Raw genomic sequence first — 20,239 nt, 5'->3', positions numbered from 1 at the left:
TGTGAGCTACATCGCCTGACCATTTTATTCCACTCAAGCTGAATTAAATATTGACAAATAGTTTGACTATTTCACAAATAGCTGTGGTAATTTGAGGAGACATCTCATCATCATGTCCATGAGAGGAGCATTCTTTTTTGGGGGGGAACAAACCATTGTGTGGCTTCAGGATTCAACTTCATATGCTCCCCAGACGATGTATACCAGTTTCAAGTTAACAAAAAGTCCTTTACTATCAATCCAAGATAATCAACTGCCTTCTTTTTTTTATCATCAAACATACACTTTTGGAAACCATGAGCCACTAAATCAGTACACAACTTCATTTAGTTGATAGATCTGATATAGACTGAACATTGAACAGCCATTCACCTTGACCATACCCCGTCTAGAGGGCACAATCTAGCACTGTATATCATAAATTCCTGTAAGGACAATATGGCAGTGTAGAAATAAATCTTAACTAAAGCTTTTTGATAATGTGATTGTATTGATCCACACCAGGAAATTGTTTTTTTCTTACTTCTAGCTGCAGATGAAAGGTCAGAAGTCAGGGACAGCTGGCTTCTCTGTTTAAAGAATACCTCTGTTGGTCCGTGCTATGGCTTCCTATTACTTTCATGAGCCAGGGAGCCACCGGTGTTAGTTTAATTCCTAAAGCATTAAAGTGTCAGCACATAGTTTGGTCTGCACGCTGCCCAGGTCTGGGTAGTCATGTGCATCCCACCAGGAATTGCTCTGAAACACGAAGATGGAAATAAAAAGGCACAGAGACTCGTGTGCTCTCTTTCACACATACACAGACACACATGGCATGACATGCCAGTGGAGTTTTGCAGTGGATTAACCTCAAGGTTGCTGGGTGGGTGAGCACAGCCAGAGATTCAGCATGCTCAGAATTGGGATGAGAACCTTCTGCTGAACCACACATAGGTGAACACGCCCCATTCTCTGATGTTGGAAGGATTTGCACTTAAATGAGAATATGTTTGTGTGTCATAGTTTACAGTAAACTGGCTTCATTTGTGTGTGTTTGCACAAACTTGGGAGATTTTTATTAGTCTTTTGTTAGTGGGAGGGGCCGGGCTAGGGTTGGGCAGGAGAGCTGTAGGGCTTCTTCAGTGTGAGAAGATTTTGCCTGCCAAGTAGTATTTTAATATGCCCCCCCACTTGACTTTTAATATGGCTATTTCAATCAAATGGACCTAGCATTGCCTCAGGCTTGTTCAGCTCTGAGTGGGTTCATGAGTGTGCGTCCAAGTGTAAGGGGGAAGAAAGGGAGGGATAGCAAAGATCCAGCAAGAGACATGCAGGGTTTGCCAAGGCCTTTGATATCATATAAGCATGATATATATTGAGTCTTGGTGCTCCAGAATAACGTGCACCACAGTGTTTGTGGGGTTTTCTTTTAAATGACCATTAATCTGCTTAACATTGGCTAGATCTGACTATCACCTGGCAAATCCAGCCTTTGTTTATACAAATTATATTTACGTCCTACCATCTCCAGGATTATTTATTATTTTATTTTTATTATTTTTATTACAAAGATTATTTTGATTATTTTTTCAGTTGAATTGAATTTGTTGAATTTATAGAGTGCCACTTAATGATATTCACGAAAGAGATTCTTTATATTCTAAAATAAACACCACATTAGAGAAAGAAACCCAAAAATGAGAGAATCCTTTATCAGAATCAGAATACTTTATTAATCCCTAGGGGAAATTATTTTTTGTTACAGTGCTCCATTATAAACAAACATTAACAAAGACAGACAATACACTAACTAAGAATAGCACAATATATACAGGCATATATATATACATAAAAGTCACTTATTAGTAAATAGCTGAAAAAGAATGAGTAATAAGTTGGTGACAGTGGGAAAGAAGAACTCCTTTTTTTTGCCTGTCCCATTTGGTTCTTTAGCCATCAGAATTGTTGTCTGAAGACCAACAAGGATACCTAATGGATTTACTTTGCCAAATGGATCATCGTGGCATTGCCGTATTGGTCCATTTGATCGACCTTTGTTTTTATTATTTATTATATTTTATTTTCAGATGTTACAGACGGGACAGACATGAGTGAGGGATAGGAAAGGGAGAAAGAAAGAGGAAGGAAAAGAAAAACAGAAGGGTATATATATATATCTATATCCATAGGTCCCTCATCCTATTCATGTAGCCCCTTCCGCCGGGGTTACTTGCTCAGTGAATACCTCATTGCTCAGTGAATACCTCAGGCAGCAGAAACCCAAGAAAGAGGAGGGAGACAAGGAACCATCATGGAAGGACAGGCACCTGCACGGTATGTACCACCGGCAGATAGAGGAGGTGGCTGATATCCAGAAATCCTACCAGTGGCTGGACAAAGCTGGACTGAAAGACAGCACAGAGGCACTAATCATGGCAGCACAAGAACAAGCTCTGAGCACAAGATCCATAGAGGCTGGGGTCTATCACACCAGGCACCCCAGGTGCAGGCTGTGTAAAGATGCCCCTGAGACAATCCAGCACATAACAGCAGGGTGCAAGATGCTAGCAGGCAAGGCATACATGGAACACCATAACCAAGTGGCCGGCATAGTGTACAGGAACATCTGTGCCGAGTATAACCTGGAAGTCCCGAGGTCAAAATGGGAGATGCCCCCAAGGGTGGTGGAGAATGACCGAGCTAAGATCCTGTGGGACTTCCAGATACAGACGGACAAAATGGTGGTGGCTAACCATAGTGGTGGTAGACAAACAGAAGAAGACGGCCGTAGTGATCGATGTAGCGGTTCCGAATGACAGCAATATCAGGAAGAAGGAACACGAGAAGCTGGAGAAATACCAAGGGCTCAGAGAAGAGCTCGAGAGGATGTGGAGGGTGAAGGTAACGGTGGTCCCCGTGGTAATCGGAGCACTAGGTGCGGTGACTCCCAAGCTAGGCGAGTGGCTCCAGCAGATCCCGGGAACAACATCGGAGATCTCTGTCCAGAAGAGCGCAGTCCTGGGAACAGCTAAGATACTGCGCAGGACCCTCAAGCTCCCAGGCCTCTGGTAGAGGACCCGAGCTTGAAGGATAAACTGCCCGCAGGGGTGTGCTGGGTGTTTTATATATTTATATTTATATATATATATATATATATATATATATATATATATATATATATATATATATGTGTATGTATGTATGTATGTATGTGTGTGTGTGTGTGTGTGTGTGTGTGTGTGTGTGTGTGTGTGTGTGTGTATATATACCATGACTCAACATATGAATATTACCTGATGCTGCTGAAGTGAAGCTGAGCAAATGTTTGGCATAATTGTCAGATTGGCATAATTTTAAAAAGTTTACATTTCTTCGGTAGTAAACAACAGAAATGAGGCTTTCTTGTCTGAGGTCATTTTTGAAAAAACAAACATATAAAGCATGAACCACATCAAGTAAGGTACATGTCACGATGCAACTCCGAACTAACGTTGTGCTTCCAAGTTGGTCTGATCTTCCAACAACACACACACACACTCACACACACACTAGCGTCCCTCTAGTCTGTGTGAGATAATGAGCGCCTTTTGTGTCGTCTCGCTGATGCATGTGGGGCGAGACGATGTGGCCTCACAGTCATATTGACTCTAGACTTCACCGCTGTCAAGCATTACCTCTTAACCACTACTACCCAGTACTTGCTGCTCCTCATCCATCCTTACACTATCACCTTTTAAACACGTCTGGGTTTGATAAGACACTGAGACCACTGACATTGCTGGGCATTTAGGCTACAATAAAAGCCATGAAACATCGCACCTTGAAATGTAAAGCGCTTTGGGGTCCATAGGGACTAATTATTAGTCCTTTATTTATCCAGGTAAAAAATCTCATTGAGATTAAAAATTTCATTTCCAAGAGAGCCATGGCATCATGGCAACAAAAGTCAAAATAGACGTACCACATTAGGATATAACATTTAAAACAAATACAATATCCCGTACAAACATGTGTAAAATATACAATAACAGATCAAATTAAGAGTACATTAAAAACAATGACACTGAGTAAAAGAGTTATTCTCTCGTTCCTTTAAGACAGACTTAAACTCCCCCAAGGTAACCAATTCTGATCATTTCAGTTCCTCCTGCAGATTATTCCAGGAAGCAGGGGCAGCGTATTTAAAAGCCTTTTCCCCCAAAGTAAAGCGCTATACAAATACAGGCCATTTACCATTTGACAGATAACTATATCTGTTTTCCCCCTGCCCCAAACAGGGGAGGGGCACTCTTGGTTTCTCACATTTTAGCGCTTATTTCAATTTTGGGTGGTAATTTATATTAAGTGACTGTGATAGTATATATTAAAGCATCGTAAACAGAATCAGAGCATGACATGAATATTGAATCCAATGTAATTTTCTTGGGCTTGCTTCATGATTGTGTTGTAAGAGGAGGTTTATCTATGTTAATAACAGGCTTATAATCTGCTTGTAATGCATCATGGGGACTTGTGGATGTCATTTCAGTGTTGTCTGAGCACAGTGGCTAATAATTGGTTTTCCAGGGGTTTGCTGTGAGACATGCTAGGGCTTTCGTCTAATGTCAATTTGGACTGCAGAGATTTTTCTGTCAGCTTCTGTCCAGGATTGGTAGCCACTTCAGTGCTCTATCAAATTTATTATTTGAGTTGCTTTCTTTTCAATGCATGACCCTTTTAATCACAGTGAGAAAAAAGTGACTTAGTTCTCAGGCTTTAGGACCTAATTTTTTTCATCTAAACAAGGAAATAATTTTTCGTGCTCTTATCAGTATATCTAGTGAGAGCAGCCATTAGGTTTAGTGGTTGCATGGAGAGAGTCTTGTTAAGGTTGGGTGGGTGGGGGTGGGCCAGCTGCTGTGGCTGTTAAATGGACTCAGCAGTAGCACTCGTGCTATGGCACATTAAGGAACAAAAGAAGATGGAGGGAATACATTTGTTGGTGGAAGTGGACCTGACATCAGTGAACACGTTATCCAAGTGTGTTCTTGAAGGGGGAGGCATCAAGCAGCACTACTTGGGCTGAGAAGGTGACCCTTGTGGGCTTCTCAAAGGAATAACTGAAATATCCTCTTGATGTGATTCTCATTCATTTAACTTCAGCTCAATTTTACTACTGGCCACACGAGCATTTCCAGGAACCTAAACCACATTATGTCGTTTAGTCAAGGCCATAAAATACACAGGTCAAAAAACTAAATGGCAGCACCAGGACACAAAATGGAATTGCACTTCAAACCAAGTCATGACATTCCACATTTCAGGTCAGAGAATGTAGATAAAGAAATGGTAAGAGCTTCATCACAGTGTGTGTGTGTGTGTGTGTGTGTGTGTGTGTGTGTGTGTGTGTGTGTGTGTGTGTGTGTGTGTGTGTGTGTGTGTGCGCACTGCGGGGGATTTGTAATCTCCAGTCAGCCTGTAGATTGCTCTGAGCTGGTCATATTGGATGCAGACGGTGCTTTACTGTATTTGCTGCTACAGCTGCTGTGCAGCATATCTGCACAAGTGTGAGTATTTGTATTGGGTGTGGTGATGAGGAGGAGGAGGAGGATGGTGCTTACAAGGACATCTGTCTCCAACTGTGAGACCCCCACCTCCCCCACGTCCTCTAAAGGCCTTCCATCACCAGGGAAGCAACACGCATACACACCAATATCCTGCGTGGGCCGTTTCATCATGGTGTAATGGCTGATAGGGATCGGAGGGGGTCCACTCGGGGTAATGACAGTGGCTGATAGAAGGTGGCTTCTGATGAGGGCCCCTGATGGGCCTGAGGGCCTAGACTGATATTGCCTTGAGGAACAAGCAGCACCTATAGGGAACAGATAAGATGTATATATATGTGTTTTTGTGTGTGTGTGTGTCTAAGCAGGCCTGATAAAGGGATAAGAAGGATGTTGTACTTGAGCAAAGGCACAAAAAACATCAGCATGTCTTTGCATGTGTTTACACCAAAGCAGATTGCTTCATGTCAGGAAAGGATGTAAGCTGATGGATTGACACATGACCAGCTCAATCCCCCACAGCAGAGCTTGAACCTGAAGCTTTTTTTCAGTTCCCCCTCCTTCCACCGTATGAATATTTATTCTTTTGTGTGTGTGTGTGTGTGTGTGTGTGTGTGTGTGTGTGTGTGTGTGTGTGTGTGTGTGTGTGTGTGTGTGTGTGTGTGTGTGTTTCACTCCTTGGAACATTAATGACAGTGATAAAGGCATTTAATCAAAAGTGAGCCAGAGCTAACACCCAGAGGTGTTTTTTATGTCCAATTAAATGCTTAAGTGGTGCACTGATATACAGAAGGGTCCTTATACTTTACCCACGTGGTAAATCACACTAGTCTCTTGGTCACAAATAAGTATTACTTCTGTACTTTTTTTTTAATGAAACAGATTAGCTATGATGGCTTCATTTTCAGGATGAGTACTCTATAATTTTCAAATCAATCATTTTGTACACTACAAGCTGTTGTGGAAAGGCTGACAGTAATCAAACAGATATGGTAGCACGTAAGAGAGGGTGATGATGTGTAAATCTGTTTTCAAGAGATTAAAAGTGTGGATGCAAAAAGAAATCTCTTTAACTATTGTTTAAGTGGGTGATTATTTTCTCGTCTGGGCTTTTTGTTGATAAAATTCTTGTTAAAAATACCCAAACTGGTCTATTTGGGAACTTTGTTTGAGATCAGTATGGTGAAAAGTTTAGGTTTTAGGGTTCTGAATGAATCCATAGAGACCATTGAGCATTGCTTAAAAGTATATGAATTAAGATGTTTAAAGCTCATTCTATTAAGAAATGAACACAAAATATCTGCTGACCACTCTGCTCTTTGACAAGTCTTAAAATGAGATAAAAAGAGCAACAAACCATGACATATTGTACCATTTCAATATTTATGTTGCAAAAATTAAGCCAAAATGCAGAAACAGTGTGTGAAGTGTGTAGGAATTAAGAGAGAAAGAAGCTGCCAGATGCTTCTTATCAGATTATTAAATCATCAGCAAGTGTGACTACCTCTTGTTTCTTGACCATAATGCACAGTGCCATGTTTGACAAAAAAACAAACACAGCGTATCAGAATCAACAAAACAAGAATTAAGGTGCCTAATCAAAGTCCAAACATCAACCACATTGAAATGTTGTGGCGGAACCTTAAGAGGGATGTGCATAAAGGAATTTCTGCAAATCTCAAGGAACTAAAGTAACTTTATAAAGAAATCCTTTCACAAAGATGGAAGTAGAGCTGGGCGATATGAGATTTTTTCATATCACGATATGTTTTTTTCATTTCAGGCGATAACGATATCTATCACGATATAAGCCAAATAACTATATTTGTAAGATTTAAATGTGCCGTTGCTCACAAGTAAAATGTGAAATAATCAGCAGCTTGTTTTTATTTAAATATTTATTTCCCATAATAAGTTCAACAGGGTAGATGTACTTAAGGAACATGAGACTTTTTCAGATAAATAAAGGCAAATATTGCAAACTACACAAAAGGCAGCCGCTAAAGCGTTTAAGTTTCAAAATAGAACAAACGAAACAGACTACTAAATTGTCAATTCCACTTAGAAACAAAATATTAATTCTAAAAATAAATCTTAGTTTGTTTTACAGAAGAACAGAAAAAACTGACTAACTTTTGTCAATATCAAATAAACTGAGAACTAAAAGGAAATTCTCAATCTCTCCTTGTTGTATAGCTGAGCTTTTCAAACAGTTGTAACAGTTACTTTAGTCTGACAAAAGCCGAATGACGAATTAGCGCTTCCAGTCAGAGACTGAGGCTACGTCCACACGTACACGGGTATTTTTGAAAACGGAGATTTTCCGTTTTCGTTTTAAAAAATAATCCCGTCCACACATAAAGGTAGAAATGAAGGAAAACGCTGCTATGAACATGCCAAAGCAGCAGGTGGCGCTAGATTCCTAACCGTGCAGAAATGTTGGCCAATCAGAAGTCTAGAAGCCTCGGTGGGAAAAAGTAAACAAAGCTGGGGCATAGAAGCAGAACCGAGTCGTAAGTGTGGAGGGACAGTAACTGTGTGTATATGTAAGCATTTAAACACTGCAGAGAGTAGAATTAACAGTAACAGTATTGTAGAAATTCATTTCACTGAAACAATAACGTGGCGCACAGTGTGACGCATGCACCAGTTTATTGTATTTCCAGACTTGCTTTCGGCACAATTTACAGTGCACGCTACTCTGTTTTTTGTCAGACTTGAAATAGCCGAAATACCTTCACACTACGGAACTTCTATGGCTCTTCCGTTTGACAATCTCTCCGGCGTTGGAACCATCATCTGTTTTCTCTTCGGTCACGCTCGGTTGATTTTTCTAGTCGGCACACTCATTTCCTCCATTACGCGCTGGCTCCATTACCCGCTGGCTGCTTCCCAAACAAACACACGTGCGGCTTGGCACTTGTTGTGCTATACGTAACAAGTCACGTGACGTGACGCTGCGGCTGTGATTGGTTCGGCTCTGCGCTACTTAATTTGGATTGGCTGACCTTTTTTTTTGTTTTGTTTTTTTAAGAGGACAAGAGCGACGAGGTCTATCGCGATAGCTTAATTTCTCTATCGAGTAAAAGTTATATCGCGATACATATCGTTATCGTTCTATCGCCCAGCTCTAGATGGAAGAGACTAAATATAGAACATAATTACTTGGAGTGAAGGTGGTTTTACAAGCTATTAAATATGGGATCACACAGTGTTTTTGGTGTTTTGGCTTCATTTTTGATAAATAAATCATGCAGTTAAATATTATGTAACAATGTAACAAGTCGTGTTGTTGTTCATCTAATATTTGTACTTTAAGGACTAGTAAAGCGCTATACAAATACAGGCCATTTACCATTTAATAATTTGAAATTTGGCAAGGTTCAAGAAGGAAGGAATGTGTTTTTGTAATAATTTTTTGACATATAAAACCTTAAAACTGAGAGTCTCATAGGAACCGTGAAGAGGCCACTAGGAAAGCTGCAAACACCAAATACCTGCAGAGAATAAGGCAAGTCCTGAGGAGTCAGCTGAATGGGAAGAACAACATATTTCATTTCCTTCAAGATCTTTCTTTCATTCAGAACTTACGCCTTGGCGGTCGTCAGGTACCCTGCTGGGATAATAAGCTGAACAAATATATATCTAAAATAAAATTGAAATGTAAAATTGTTATCAAATATGAAATGATCAGTAATGCTTGGTTTAAATACCACAATGAATGAAATAGCTGACAAATAAAGAAACCTCATGGATTGATCTTATGAATCCCATTTTGCCACAACATTGTCCACAACTGTTTGAATTTGGACAAATGTGTATTGTCATAGTTGTATGTATTTGAATGGGAGAAGCTTTTCACTGTCCATTTGCAGGATTTTCACTTTAATCTTGTGTCTCGTATCTCCTTATTTTCTATGTCTGTGCTTTGATTAAAGTGCAGCATTCAAGCCCAGTGGTGGGGATTACTCTGGCTTTGTTGAAGGGGTTTAAAGAAAGGGTCAAAGTGCACCCTCTTAATTTGGGCCCCCAAGGGCCTCTAGGTAAGTGCCGGTGCCTAATTAACATCTAGAGACCCTTTTTTTGCTCAGGTTTGGTGCTTGTGGAGGGGTAGAATGGGAAGGATCAGGGGCCCCTGGAGCCATGATTTCACTGTGGTGTGTGACAGGTCATCGCTGCAGTCCTTTAACCCCACAGCATGGTAATTCAGACCTTCGGTCCAATCAGCTGTCCTATTTCATTTCTCCCTTTGCGTGACAAGATGGGATCCTGAGCAATTTAGTCAGGTTTTTGTAATCTGCTATGAATAGTGGTAAGAGAAATGTTGGCAGCAGGCATAGATAAGGTCAGGGGTGTAGTTTGGCATATCAAACAAGGATTGGAGTGACCAGTGGGATTCAGCAAGCCCCAAATACTCTGTGGCAAAGTAATTGGCCATCAGGATATGGGGCAGAATGCAGTCATAAGCTGTCGTTTTAGCCCCGAAAGAGGCACAGATAAAGACAACGGTAACGTAGTAGTTCAAATGAACTGAGTAGACGGGTATTTTTTCAAGGCAAACATAAGTACCAGCTGTGTTAGCTAATGAGAAAATGAAAAATATCCTATTCTCTGCTGAAACACCAATATACCCGTTTCCCATGACCTTGATTACAAACAGAGCTGACTGAGTTATCCCCACTCTCACATTCAAAGAGGACACAACGCTATCTTGACAGGAAGAAGAATGAGCCTTTGTGGTGTACAGGCTGACACTGAGATACCACACAAAGCCAGGTGATTCAGATAAAGAAATGCTCTCATATGAATGGATAGATGGATGGGCCGATAGATATATGGATGGTGATGATAACCATAATATCCTGGGGGCTTTCTTGGCCTGTGGGCGTTGACATGAGGGGAGATGTGTCATTAATCAGATGAGCCAGTGACCCTCCCCTGTTGGCCTGTGACATTACAGCGACATTGCTGCTGTTCCACTCCAAAGGTCCATCACATATTCTTGTGTGCATAGACACTCATGTCTTATAAATATATTTAAGCATCTTCGCTCAGTCCTGAAATCTGATACCTTACAGTAAGCTATTAGCTTACAGTACTGTGCTGACAATTTAGGATAGTTTACTTTGATTAAATCTAAACATTTAGTTTTTAATTTAGTGTCAGTAAAGATGTCATTTGACCATTAAGCCCACCACCTGTTTCATAAATGTAGAGATTATCTCGTATTTATTGGAGTGCTTTTTCATAAATTCTGCACTGGTGCTGAGTTTAAAATTAAACACTAGGGATTACACCAGCCACCACAACTATGTGTTCCTGATGATCTGATCTGATTGATGGTCTGATATCTTTGAGCATAAGAGTAACACACGTTCAACACCGATTTTTGTAGTTTCCACCACAGCAGGTGGGTATTACAAACTACAGCCAGTCTGTGTCTGGCATAATGGCGCAACTGGTAATTAATAGAAAACGGCCTTGTTAAATAGGAAGCAGCAGGAAACACATTCTTTTCTATATTCAGTAGCTGTCTTTTGCATGTAGTGGCACAAGCCATGTGATGTACACTTGGGAGACCAGTAGAAATGTACTGGTACTAATGCAGTAAAACAGTGGTCCCCAACCTCTTTTCCAACACGGACTGGTTTATGTCCGACAATATTTTCACGGTCTGGCCTTTAAGGGCTCGTGGATGAATACAACAAAATAAAACCAGTACCAGTAGCAAAAGAAAGGAGATTCATTCATAACACACGGGAAAAGACCCAGAGAAACAATAAAAATAAACAATAATGATAAAAACCAATAAAAATCCTGAAAACCATAAGTTTCACACCTGCGCCTGGTACCAAACGACTCACAGACCAGTACCGGTCTGTGGCCCGGGGGTTGGGGACCGCTGCAGTAAAAAGAGCACTCACACAATAATGCAACTTCTTTCTCTGGTCTAAAATCTCCAACTTATTCATACCTCAAATTTGGGGAAAAAACGTAAAATGTGTTTCGTCTGTTTGAAATCACAAGGTGAGAAATTAATATAGAATTGCATTTAATTTGTTGTACATGTTATGCAACAGCAAGACAACCCTTTGAAATTTTCCCCGAACGTCACAAACATATCTGTCAGTTTTGTGCGCAGGGCATTTTAAAGAAGATTTGTGCTTTCATGGGGAGGTGATATACTCGACAGCTTTTTTGAGTAGTCTGTGAAGAACTGCCAGTGTAAATTAGGATGCCAGTTTTTGACATGACTTGCACTTTTAAGATGAAGTAACAGCTTTCTCTCTGTTTGACAGCCATAAGAGCCATGCAGATCTTTGAACACTCAGGAGAGACTTGAGAGACATGATTGGAATGTTATTATATTGATATGACTCACTGATATCAGCGAGACCCCCATAATGTATAAAAATCAGACATACCATCCTCTTACATTAATTAATCATCTATCAGCTCCTTGATGTTCAAATCTCTTGTCTCCTCATGCCTTCAAAGAAAACGTTGTGGAATATTTTAGGGCAGAACTGTAAAACCACTCAAAATTGTACTTTGAGAGAGTTGCCGAATGACTTTGGAAGTTTCTTAATAAATACTTAAGAAAATATGGCTTGATTTACTTTTCAGATCAGTTAGAGAGGCTTTTTGGAGGGTGTCTGGAGCAGATAAGAATGACACAGAAGTCTTTTCGTTGCTTGCAAATCCCTAGAGTGGCTTAGGCCAGACTTACAGCCTGCAGGCCGGCATTGGTGTTGGCCTGTTCCTCGTGGACCATTGTTGTCAGTACATCATCCCAGACAACAAAACCATCTTCCACATCTGTAATCTGAGAGGTCACAAAGCTCTAGAGACTGAACTGAGAAAAAAATAGCCCGATGCCTTCAGGTAAAAGCCACAAGATGTTGACTACAGAGGGATGAATTTGAAAGGAGGCACTGTGACCCGAAGAAAAATCTCTCATGTTTTATGAATAGACTCCAGCAAGGCATAAGAAAGGGAGTTATTTCTGAATTCAAAGTGACTTCCTGCAGTCGATGTAGTTGATTTATTTGATGTGTTTGTTTGAATGCTCATGTTTTTCTTGTGTGTATTTATGCATATATATTTGCCAAGGGAATGTGTGTGTTTATCTCAGAATGAGCTATTTACCTACTCGTGTGCACCACCTACAAGAGCCTTTTTTATTGATGTACTATGATGAAGCATGAATGACATCCAGTCAATGGAGACCTCAGGGACACAGTATCAATATTATCAACAGCAGTGCCTTACTATGTTTCCTATTATTCAACTCGGTGAAAGACGACTCTAAGATTTTCTTTTCACCTTTTTTGTTGATTTTAAAGGCTAAATATCGTTTTTACCACATATGACAATTATAAACCCATTTAAACAGCAAAAAGTTTACACTCATTCTGAGCCAGCTACAGAGAGCAGGATATTTGGCTTCTGCAAGCCAAGTATCTATTGGTTAGAGACTGAAGCCCAAGTTGTTCTCCAATGCATTCACTGGAGTGTGAGTGTTATACAGAAAGCACTGGTGACCAGTGTTGTGCGAATAGGTGAATTAAATGTTTTGCATAAAGCGCATTGTGTGCTCAAGTAGAGTAGAAAAGCACTGTATGACAGTCCATTTACCATCTGCCTTCGCATCTTCACCTTTTTTTCCCAGTTCTGAGAGATGATTTCCGTCAGACGCCCAGTGATGTGGTGGTGGCAGCAGGGGAGCCGGCTGTCATGGAGTGTATCCCTCCCAGGGGCCATCCGGAGCCCACCATTTCTTGGAAGAGAAACAACATCCGGGTCAATGATCGAGATGAAAGAATTACTGTAAGTTAAAAATAACCTAAACAAGTCTGGTTTAAGGTTCAATTGCATTTTACTTCTGGTGGAAGTTGTTACTAACTTGTCAGCTTTTTATACTTTTTTAAAATAAAATTTCAGGTAATTTTCACTCATTAATTTGTATTACTATTAACAGAAGACACTGAGCTGATAGATGTTAAAAGACACATTTAGAATACCAGACTTCCACACACATTACCCACTATGACCAAATGATGAATTGCGGCTTATTGAAGTTAGTTACCACAAACAGAGCAGTGAGTGATGCTTGTGTGACGACTGGCTTGGAGCGAGAGCCCTTGTCAAGTAATTTTAAGAACTAGCCAGAGAGCCATCTGTCATAACACACACTGAAAATGACAAAGTGGCTTCTCTCTCTCCTCACTAACATGCCTCAATATCCTGTTTCCAACATCTTTCCATGTCTTCTCTCTGTCCCCTCCTCCACCGTCGTGTTTCCTTTCGTCCTTGTCCACTTATCCACTCATCTGTTCCTTTCTGTTTCATCTTTCTGCTCTTCATTCTGTCTTTAACCCCTCGATTTCAGATCCGTGGAGGAAAGTTGATGATTTCAAACACCAGGAAAAGTGATGCTGGCATGTATGTGTGCGTTGGAACCAACATGGTTGGAGAAAAAGACAGTGATCCTGCTGAACTAGTGGTATTTGGTGAGTTGTTTTTACTGGGATTGTACTGTAATTAATCAAAGGACACTCAGCTAGCAAATATCGTCTGGGAAACTAAACATGAAGTCATACAGTCAACCTTATTAGTATCAAATAACCTTTTGGGAGCGTGCTTGATTGTTGTAGTGCTCACACAAACGTAATGGCAAAAGATAGATTGTTAACAGAATAAATTGGAGCTAATTTGCTTCCAGCTGTTAGCCAATTGGCTCATATATTAAGACAAATTATCAATATAATTCCTCTGATCCTTTTAGAAATAATTCTTTGAGTTAAGTTGCTTCAACTGTGTTAAAATGTTCACTATAAGATTCCAAAAAACAGTGAAAGTATCTTGTATTTTGTGCCTGTCTGTATTTTTCTGGGGTTGGACATTCTTTCCTTGGCTGATATTGGAGGATTAGATTCATCTTTCCCACCCAGCTGCTCTTTGCTTTGCTCTCTTGACTTTTCTCCTCCTGTCTCTGATTCTCTGCTGTGCTCTCAGTGGAGCAGTACCACAGGCATCAAAGTGTGTATCGATCCCAGGAAACGGATGGAGAATTGATATTTTCTTTTCAGTCCCTTGGATCTCCTGTTCACCACCACCCACACTGCCACAAAATTTAGCTCCTTCTGCACATTGTAGTGCAGCAGTAAACTCAAACCCTGGCATGTAATGCATAATCTATAAATTTATAGTTCCTTAAAATGCATGGCTTGGCGCTTTCCCTAATGTTTAATATTACTGCCATCTGCAAAATTGAAAGATAATAGCCAGTGCACATCTGCACTGTTTTTTCTGCCCATCCATTTTCTGCTCTCGAATCACAGACTGAACAAAGTTGTCAAGACATTTCTCACCACCGCGACTTTTTATACCTCCAGCTGTGGGGAATGCTTTCACACTGACTGTGATCATGGAAGTACCTGCAGCTCTGAGTCTACTTAGTCTTACTTGATTCTCCAACATGTTTCACTGTGATGATTGGACTTTGGTATTTAAAAGCTTTTATTTGCTGGGTATTGAATTTAACCTACTGCAGCAATCTACTTCCAATGCTAGACAGGCTCTGTCAATTTTGAGATACTGCTAACAACAGCTGGTAAATATTTATTACCAGCTTGTGTGTGATTTGGTGTGGGGTCATTTTGTTCCTCGTTTTGTCTTAATAAAAGTTTAATTGTGTTCAAATCAAGTATTAAGAGTCATGGTGAGAGTGTCCCATTTTGAAATTATTTTTAGTGCGAGGTTTAACAATTCCAATCCCTCAGTGTTTTTCCCCCCCACATCATTCTGAGTAAACTGCTATGGTGCAGCAAATGGACATCAAATTATTCTCTTTATACGGCCAGCCTATTCCATATGTGTCCACTCATCCATTACATGGGCAGTCCTATAAAGTGCTAACAAATGTGAAAAGTCAAGCTGTAATTAATAGGTATGAATTCTTGTCCTCTTTCTGCACTCATATCTGTCTAATTTCAGAGAGGCCAGTGTTCACCAAACAGCCGGTGAACCAGGTGGTGTTGGCAGACGATACAGTGGACTTCTCCTGCGAGGTACACGGAGACCCGACTCCGACTGTCCGCTGGCGCAGAGAGGAGGGCGAGCTGCCTCGGGGCAGGTCCGACAACAGCAGCGCAGTGCCGTTGCTGCACACTCACAAATCACTGCACTGAAACTCAATCCCCACTGCCTCACTGTTACTTAGATACATCATTTGTTGCTCCAAATAGCACTTGTTACTATCATTTCACTAATAATATAACAGCTTCCAATTAGAGAGCAACTGTTTGTCCATCCGATTTTCTTATAGTTAGGTGTGAAGGAAAGTAATTCAGATGATTTTCTGTGAGTGGAGGAAGTCCAGCTGACTTGAATTTGCCCCAAAAATTACATGTACCGGTATAAAAAAACATATTAAAGAAAAGAGAAAACACTATCATTCGCTTTTTTGTATGTAACGACCGAGAAACGGAAACAAATCAAAGCTCCCGCTGAGCTCGTAATGATTGCTTTTTAAGTGCTGTGCTGCTTACAATACAAATAGAAAGTTATTACTAGAATCTAAATGTGTGAGTCCTGTGGCACAGCAGCTTGTGTTAGTAACGGATGGACAGCCATCCCTGTCGTAAGCTACTTATTTGTTAATCAGTAGAGTTTAGTACTACGAGACATGCTCAGAAAGGAGTATCATGTGGTGTTTGCACCATGACACCATCACTGTGTTACTGTGAGAGCCCTACTCTCTCACACCTGTCTGCATGATTGGATGAAACTTTAATGACCTGTCAGGGGAAATAAGGTAAAATGTTCCCTTGTCAACAGCACGACTCAGGCCTGTGTCCACAGAGCTGTGCAGTAAACACAAAGCTGTATGTTTAAAAATCTGATTGGAACATTTAAACAGCCATATTTTTTTTTTAAAACATGAAAACTACCAAAATGTATTGTTCTAGTAGTGACAACGCTCACACATTTACTGAACCAGACAACGTCATATTCATTCAAACCATCTTTTGAAGATTTCAGAACATGAATGTAACACTTGCGTTGACGTTTTTTTTCCCAGATTTGAAATCCGCAGTGAGAATAGTCTGCGTCTGACCCAGGTGCGAGCTGAAGATGAGGGCACCTACACCTGCGTGTCAGAGAACAGCGTCGGCAAAGCGGAGGCGTCGGCTGCCCTGCAAGTACACGGTACAGATGTACACAGGCACACTTATATATAAGATGTTTTAGTTTTACTGCATTCGTAGTGATTCAAAGTGTAAAAGGCTTTATTTAAACATTTCACATATTTATGTAAGATGTTTTTTGAAAATTAGAAACAATCAACAATTGCACAGACTTATTGAAGAATCTTTCTAGAAATACGGTTTGAACAGCCATGATCGCACGAGTAAACTGTTTGCACAGATGGGCAGCTTTGCTATGATGCACCACAATCTGCCCACTTGTCACCTACAGGAATGCTGTCTCATTTCATTCTTGTTCTTTTCATTCTGGTTGTTTATGTCAGATGGCCAGGATTTTAAGAACATTGTTTCTACGTGGAGACATCGCCTATTAAAACATCAGAAAAAGAGGCTGCTAGACATGAGTTGGTTATAACTCCCCCATATCATGCCATTGGTAATCCACTGTTAACTGAAGATTACAGAGAAATGAAGTGAAAAATGGATTTTAAGTTCCTTTCAAGCCTCAGCTCGTCATTCCTCTGGAGAGAGATCTGAGATCAAAAAGAACTGAAATTGCATGGGAATAAAGTCAGTCCCTTGAAGAGAGATGCTCAAATGAGAAAGCTGTCATTTGTGATGATAAAAGGGAATTTTTAGAGTTTTATTCTGTAACACTCGGTGCAGTGAGTGGGCCCTCTGGTACTCCTGAACACTCGCACACACCTTATGCTCGTATATGTATAAAAATTCAGCAGTGAACAGACAGACTGATACATTTAAAAAAAATAACATGCAGAAATACACAACATGCACCTACCTGTGCATAATGCACTTTTGAAATGGTGATTTCATGTATTAAAGAAGAACAGCTATCCAAACCTACCTGGCCCTGTGTGAAAAATGAAGTGCCCGCTAAACATCTCTCAAGGATTGTGCCACCCTTGGCTGTCAATGAGTCTTGCACTGACGAGGCGTTCTAGTCCACTATTCTTTGCAGAATTTTTTAAATTCCTCCACATCGAGTATGAACAGCCAGTTTAAGGTCATGCCAAAGCTTTTAAGGCCAAAAAAGGAAGGTGTATTTTGTGTCTTTCTGAGCCATTTAGAGGCTGGTGGTGTCTATCAGGGATCTTTGGGGCATGAACAGATGGCCAGACATTTTCCTTCAGGGTTTTCTGGTAAAGAGCAGAATTTATGGCTGGCTAGCTTCTGAAGCAGCAAAGCAGCCCCAGACCATAACACTGCTGCCACTGTGTTTGACTGTTGGCACGATCAGAATATCTTTTGGCAAACTTGAAATTGGCCTTTGTGTTCGTTTTAGTCAGCTGTCTACTGCGTCTGCGACCCAGTGTTTTGTGTATTTTAGTTTTTAGTCTTTGATCATTGTATTTTCTGTGTTTCCTGATTTATTTTGAGAGAGTCTGGTGTGTCTTTGTCATTGTATTTAGGTTCACTTCCCCTGTGACGTCATTAGGTTCATTTGTGTCATGTGTTTCCTCATGTGTTTCCACTCCCCCTGATCATCCCTTGTGTGTATTTAGTCTGCAAGTTTCTGTTCACTCACTGTCAGGTTGTCTGTTATGCCACACCACACCATAGTTATCACAGATAGATTCATAGTTTTTATCGCTAGTTTCTTAGTTTAGTTATTGTACCTTTTTCGCCTTAGTTTTCATGTTCTTGTGCTTCTGCCATCAGCACAAAATGGTTCAAGTTGAGTGCAGTGTTTGCTCTTGGATCTGTCAAACAAACACATCGGCGTACCTCGCCGTGACATCAGCAGCGGTTTTCACCACAGGACTCTCCCATGGGTGGCACCTTAACTGAGGCAAGGAAGGCCTGCGGTTCATTAGATGTTTTTCTGGGTTCCTTGGAGCCATTTTGGTAGGCCAGTCACTTTTGGGAAAGTTGTTCCAGATTTCCTCCGTTTGTGGATAATGGCTTTCACCATGATTCACTGGAGTCTTAAGACTCCAGTGAATCATGGAGTTCTCAGATGAGAAACCAGTCTTACTAACTGGTTTCTCATCTGTTCTTGAGTGTCTTTATATCATGGCATGACATGTTGGTTTTTGAGATACCCTACTAAGTCCTGATGTACTGAATAGAGGACATCCTGGGCTTTCCAATGATATTTCATGTGTTTGGGTGGCTTCCTTTGGCTCCAAAGAAGGAAGGAAATACCAAAAAAAGTTCAATGGGAAGATTGTTTTTTCCTCGGTTCTCAGGAGGATAGAATCAAATATGTTTGGATAACTTTTTTTCCGTCAATAGATGAAATCATCATTTAAAATCCTAATTTTGTATTTACTCACATTATCTTTGTTTGATCTGAATCACTGTCATAAGTGTTGCAAATGTGCAAAAGAGCAAAGAGAAGGCAAATTTTGCAGCACTGTAGCTGCAGTGGGGATCATAGGAATGCAACACAAACACATACAAAGGAAAATATATATTCTATTAAACCACAGCTAGTTACACGGTTAAGTAGGTATGGTGTTCCAAAATTTCAAATGTTTGAACTAGTTTCACCATCCATCGTCATCTCATCATGTTATTCAACTTTCTTTCTCTCTTTTCTTTCTTCCACCCATTTCTGCATCACTCCATCACAGTCGGCCCATCCTGTAAGTATTCCATTTCATCCCATCTGTGTATGGTTTTGTGTGTCTGTTTGTGTGTTTGTTTATGAGAGTTAATACAGTCCTACAGGTATAAGCTGTTTGCTACATTAGAGACCCAAACCTCTACCCTCTAGCACAGGTGCTTTTTCTGCCAATTAGGACAGCCAAGTATTAAAGCTAAAAACAAAAAACAAAAAAATTGAAGGGTAGAAGGGTTTTGACCTTTCGTTACACTCATAGATGGAGCTTCAGTTACTAGAAAAAAACCCCCACTGTAAAACGTGCAGTCTCCGATTTAGAGCACAAACACTCACCTTTTGAAAAATAAATGGTTATTGCTGATTAATCCACACAACAACAAAAAAAAGAGTTATAAGGCAAAGCAGCCCCAGACCATCACACTTCGCCGCCGTATTGGACTGTTTGTGTGACAGCCTTTTTATGAAATGCTGTGCTGTTTTTACATCTGATGTAACGAAATTCAATTCTCATCAGTCCAAAGAGTATTTTTCCAGTAGTCGTGGGGATCATCAAGACGTTTTTGGCGTACATGAATTGGGTTATTGTGTTCTTTTTCGTGAGCTGTGGTTTCACCTTTGAACTCTGCCACAAATGCACTGATGATTACTTACCAAAAGTAAAAATGCCAGCGTTTGGCTTGAACTAAGCAAATGGGGTTTAATGCGTACTCCCATCTCTAAATGTGCCTAATGTTGGGGAATAGAGAAAAAGGGATGAAGAATGAAAAAACCCCTAAAAAAGTGTTCAGTGGAAGAAACATTGAACCACAAAATGTTTTGAATTATGAGGTTCTCTACATACCTATTATTTTTATGCAATTCCATTTTTGTCCCATTCACTGTGTAAGGACTGCCTGCTTATTCTTGGCCTATTTAAA

The 20,239-nt window shown here is 40.4% G+C and overlaps 1 protein-coding gene across 6 annotated transcripts in view; it reads left to right on the top strand.

The window, feature by feature from the left end:
* Nucleotides 1–20,239, top strand: part of robo3 (roundabout, axon guidance receptor, homolog 3 (Drosophila)) — a 166,724-nt gene that overhangs the window by 105,101 nt on the left and 41,384 nt on the right. For 4 of the 6 annotated variants that reach the window (XM_026183140.1, XM_026183138.1, XM_026183137.1 and 1 more), the window contains exons 3-7: nt 13,195–13,352; nt 13,915–14,035; nt 15,522–15,660; nt 16,609–16,736; nt 19,333–19,344. In XM_026183140.1, coding sequence (XP_026038925.1) covers nt 13,195–13,352; nt 13,915–14,035; nt 15,522–15,660; nt 16,609–16,736; nt 19,333–19,344 — 558 coding nt within the window. The remainder of the gene's footprint in view (nt 1–13,194; nt 13,353–13,914; nt 14,036–15,521; nt 15,661–16,608; nt 16,737–19,332; nt 19,345–20,239) is intronic. The other 2 variants (XM_026183142.1, XM_026183139.1) reach the window with 1 other exon arrangement.

Source organism: Astatotilapia calliptera, chromosome 10, assembly GCF_900246225.1.
Source record: "Astatotilapia calliptera chromosome 10, fAstCal1.2, whole genome shotgun sequence".
Classification (NCBI taxonomy): domain Eukaryota; kingdom Metazoa; phylum Chordata; class Actinopteri; order Cichliformes; family Cichlidae; genus Astatotilapia; species Astatotilapia calliptera.
This window is presented reverse-complemented; position numbering and strand designations above follow the sequence as displayed.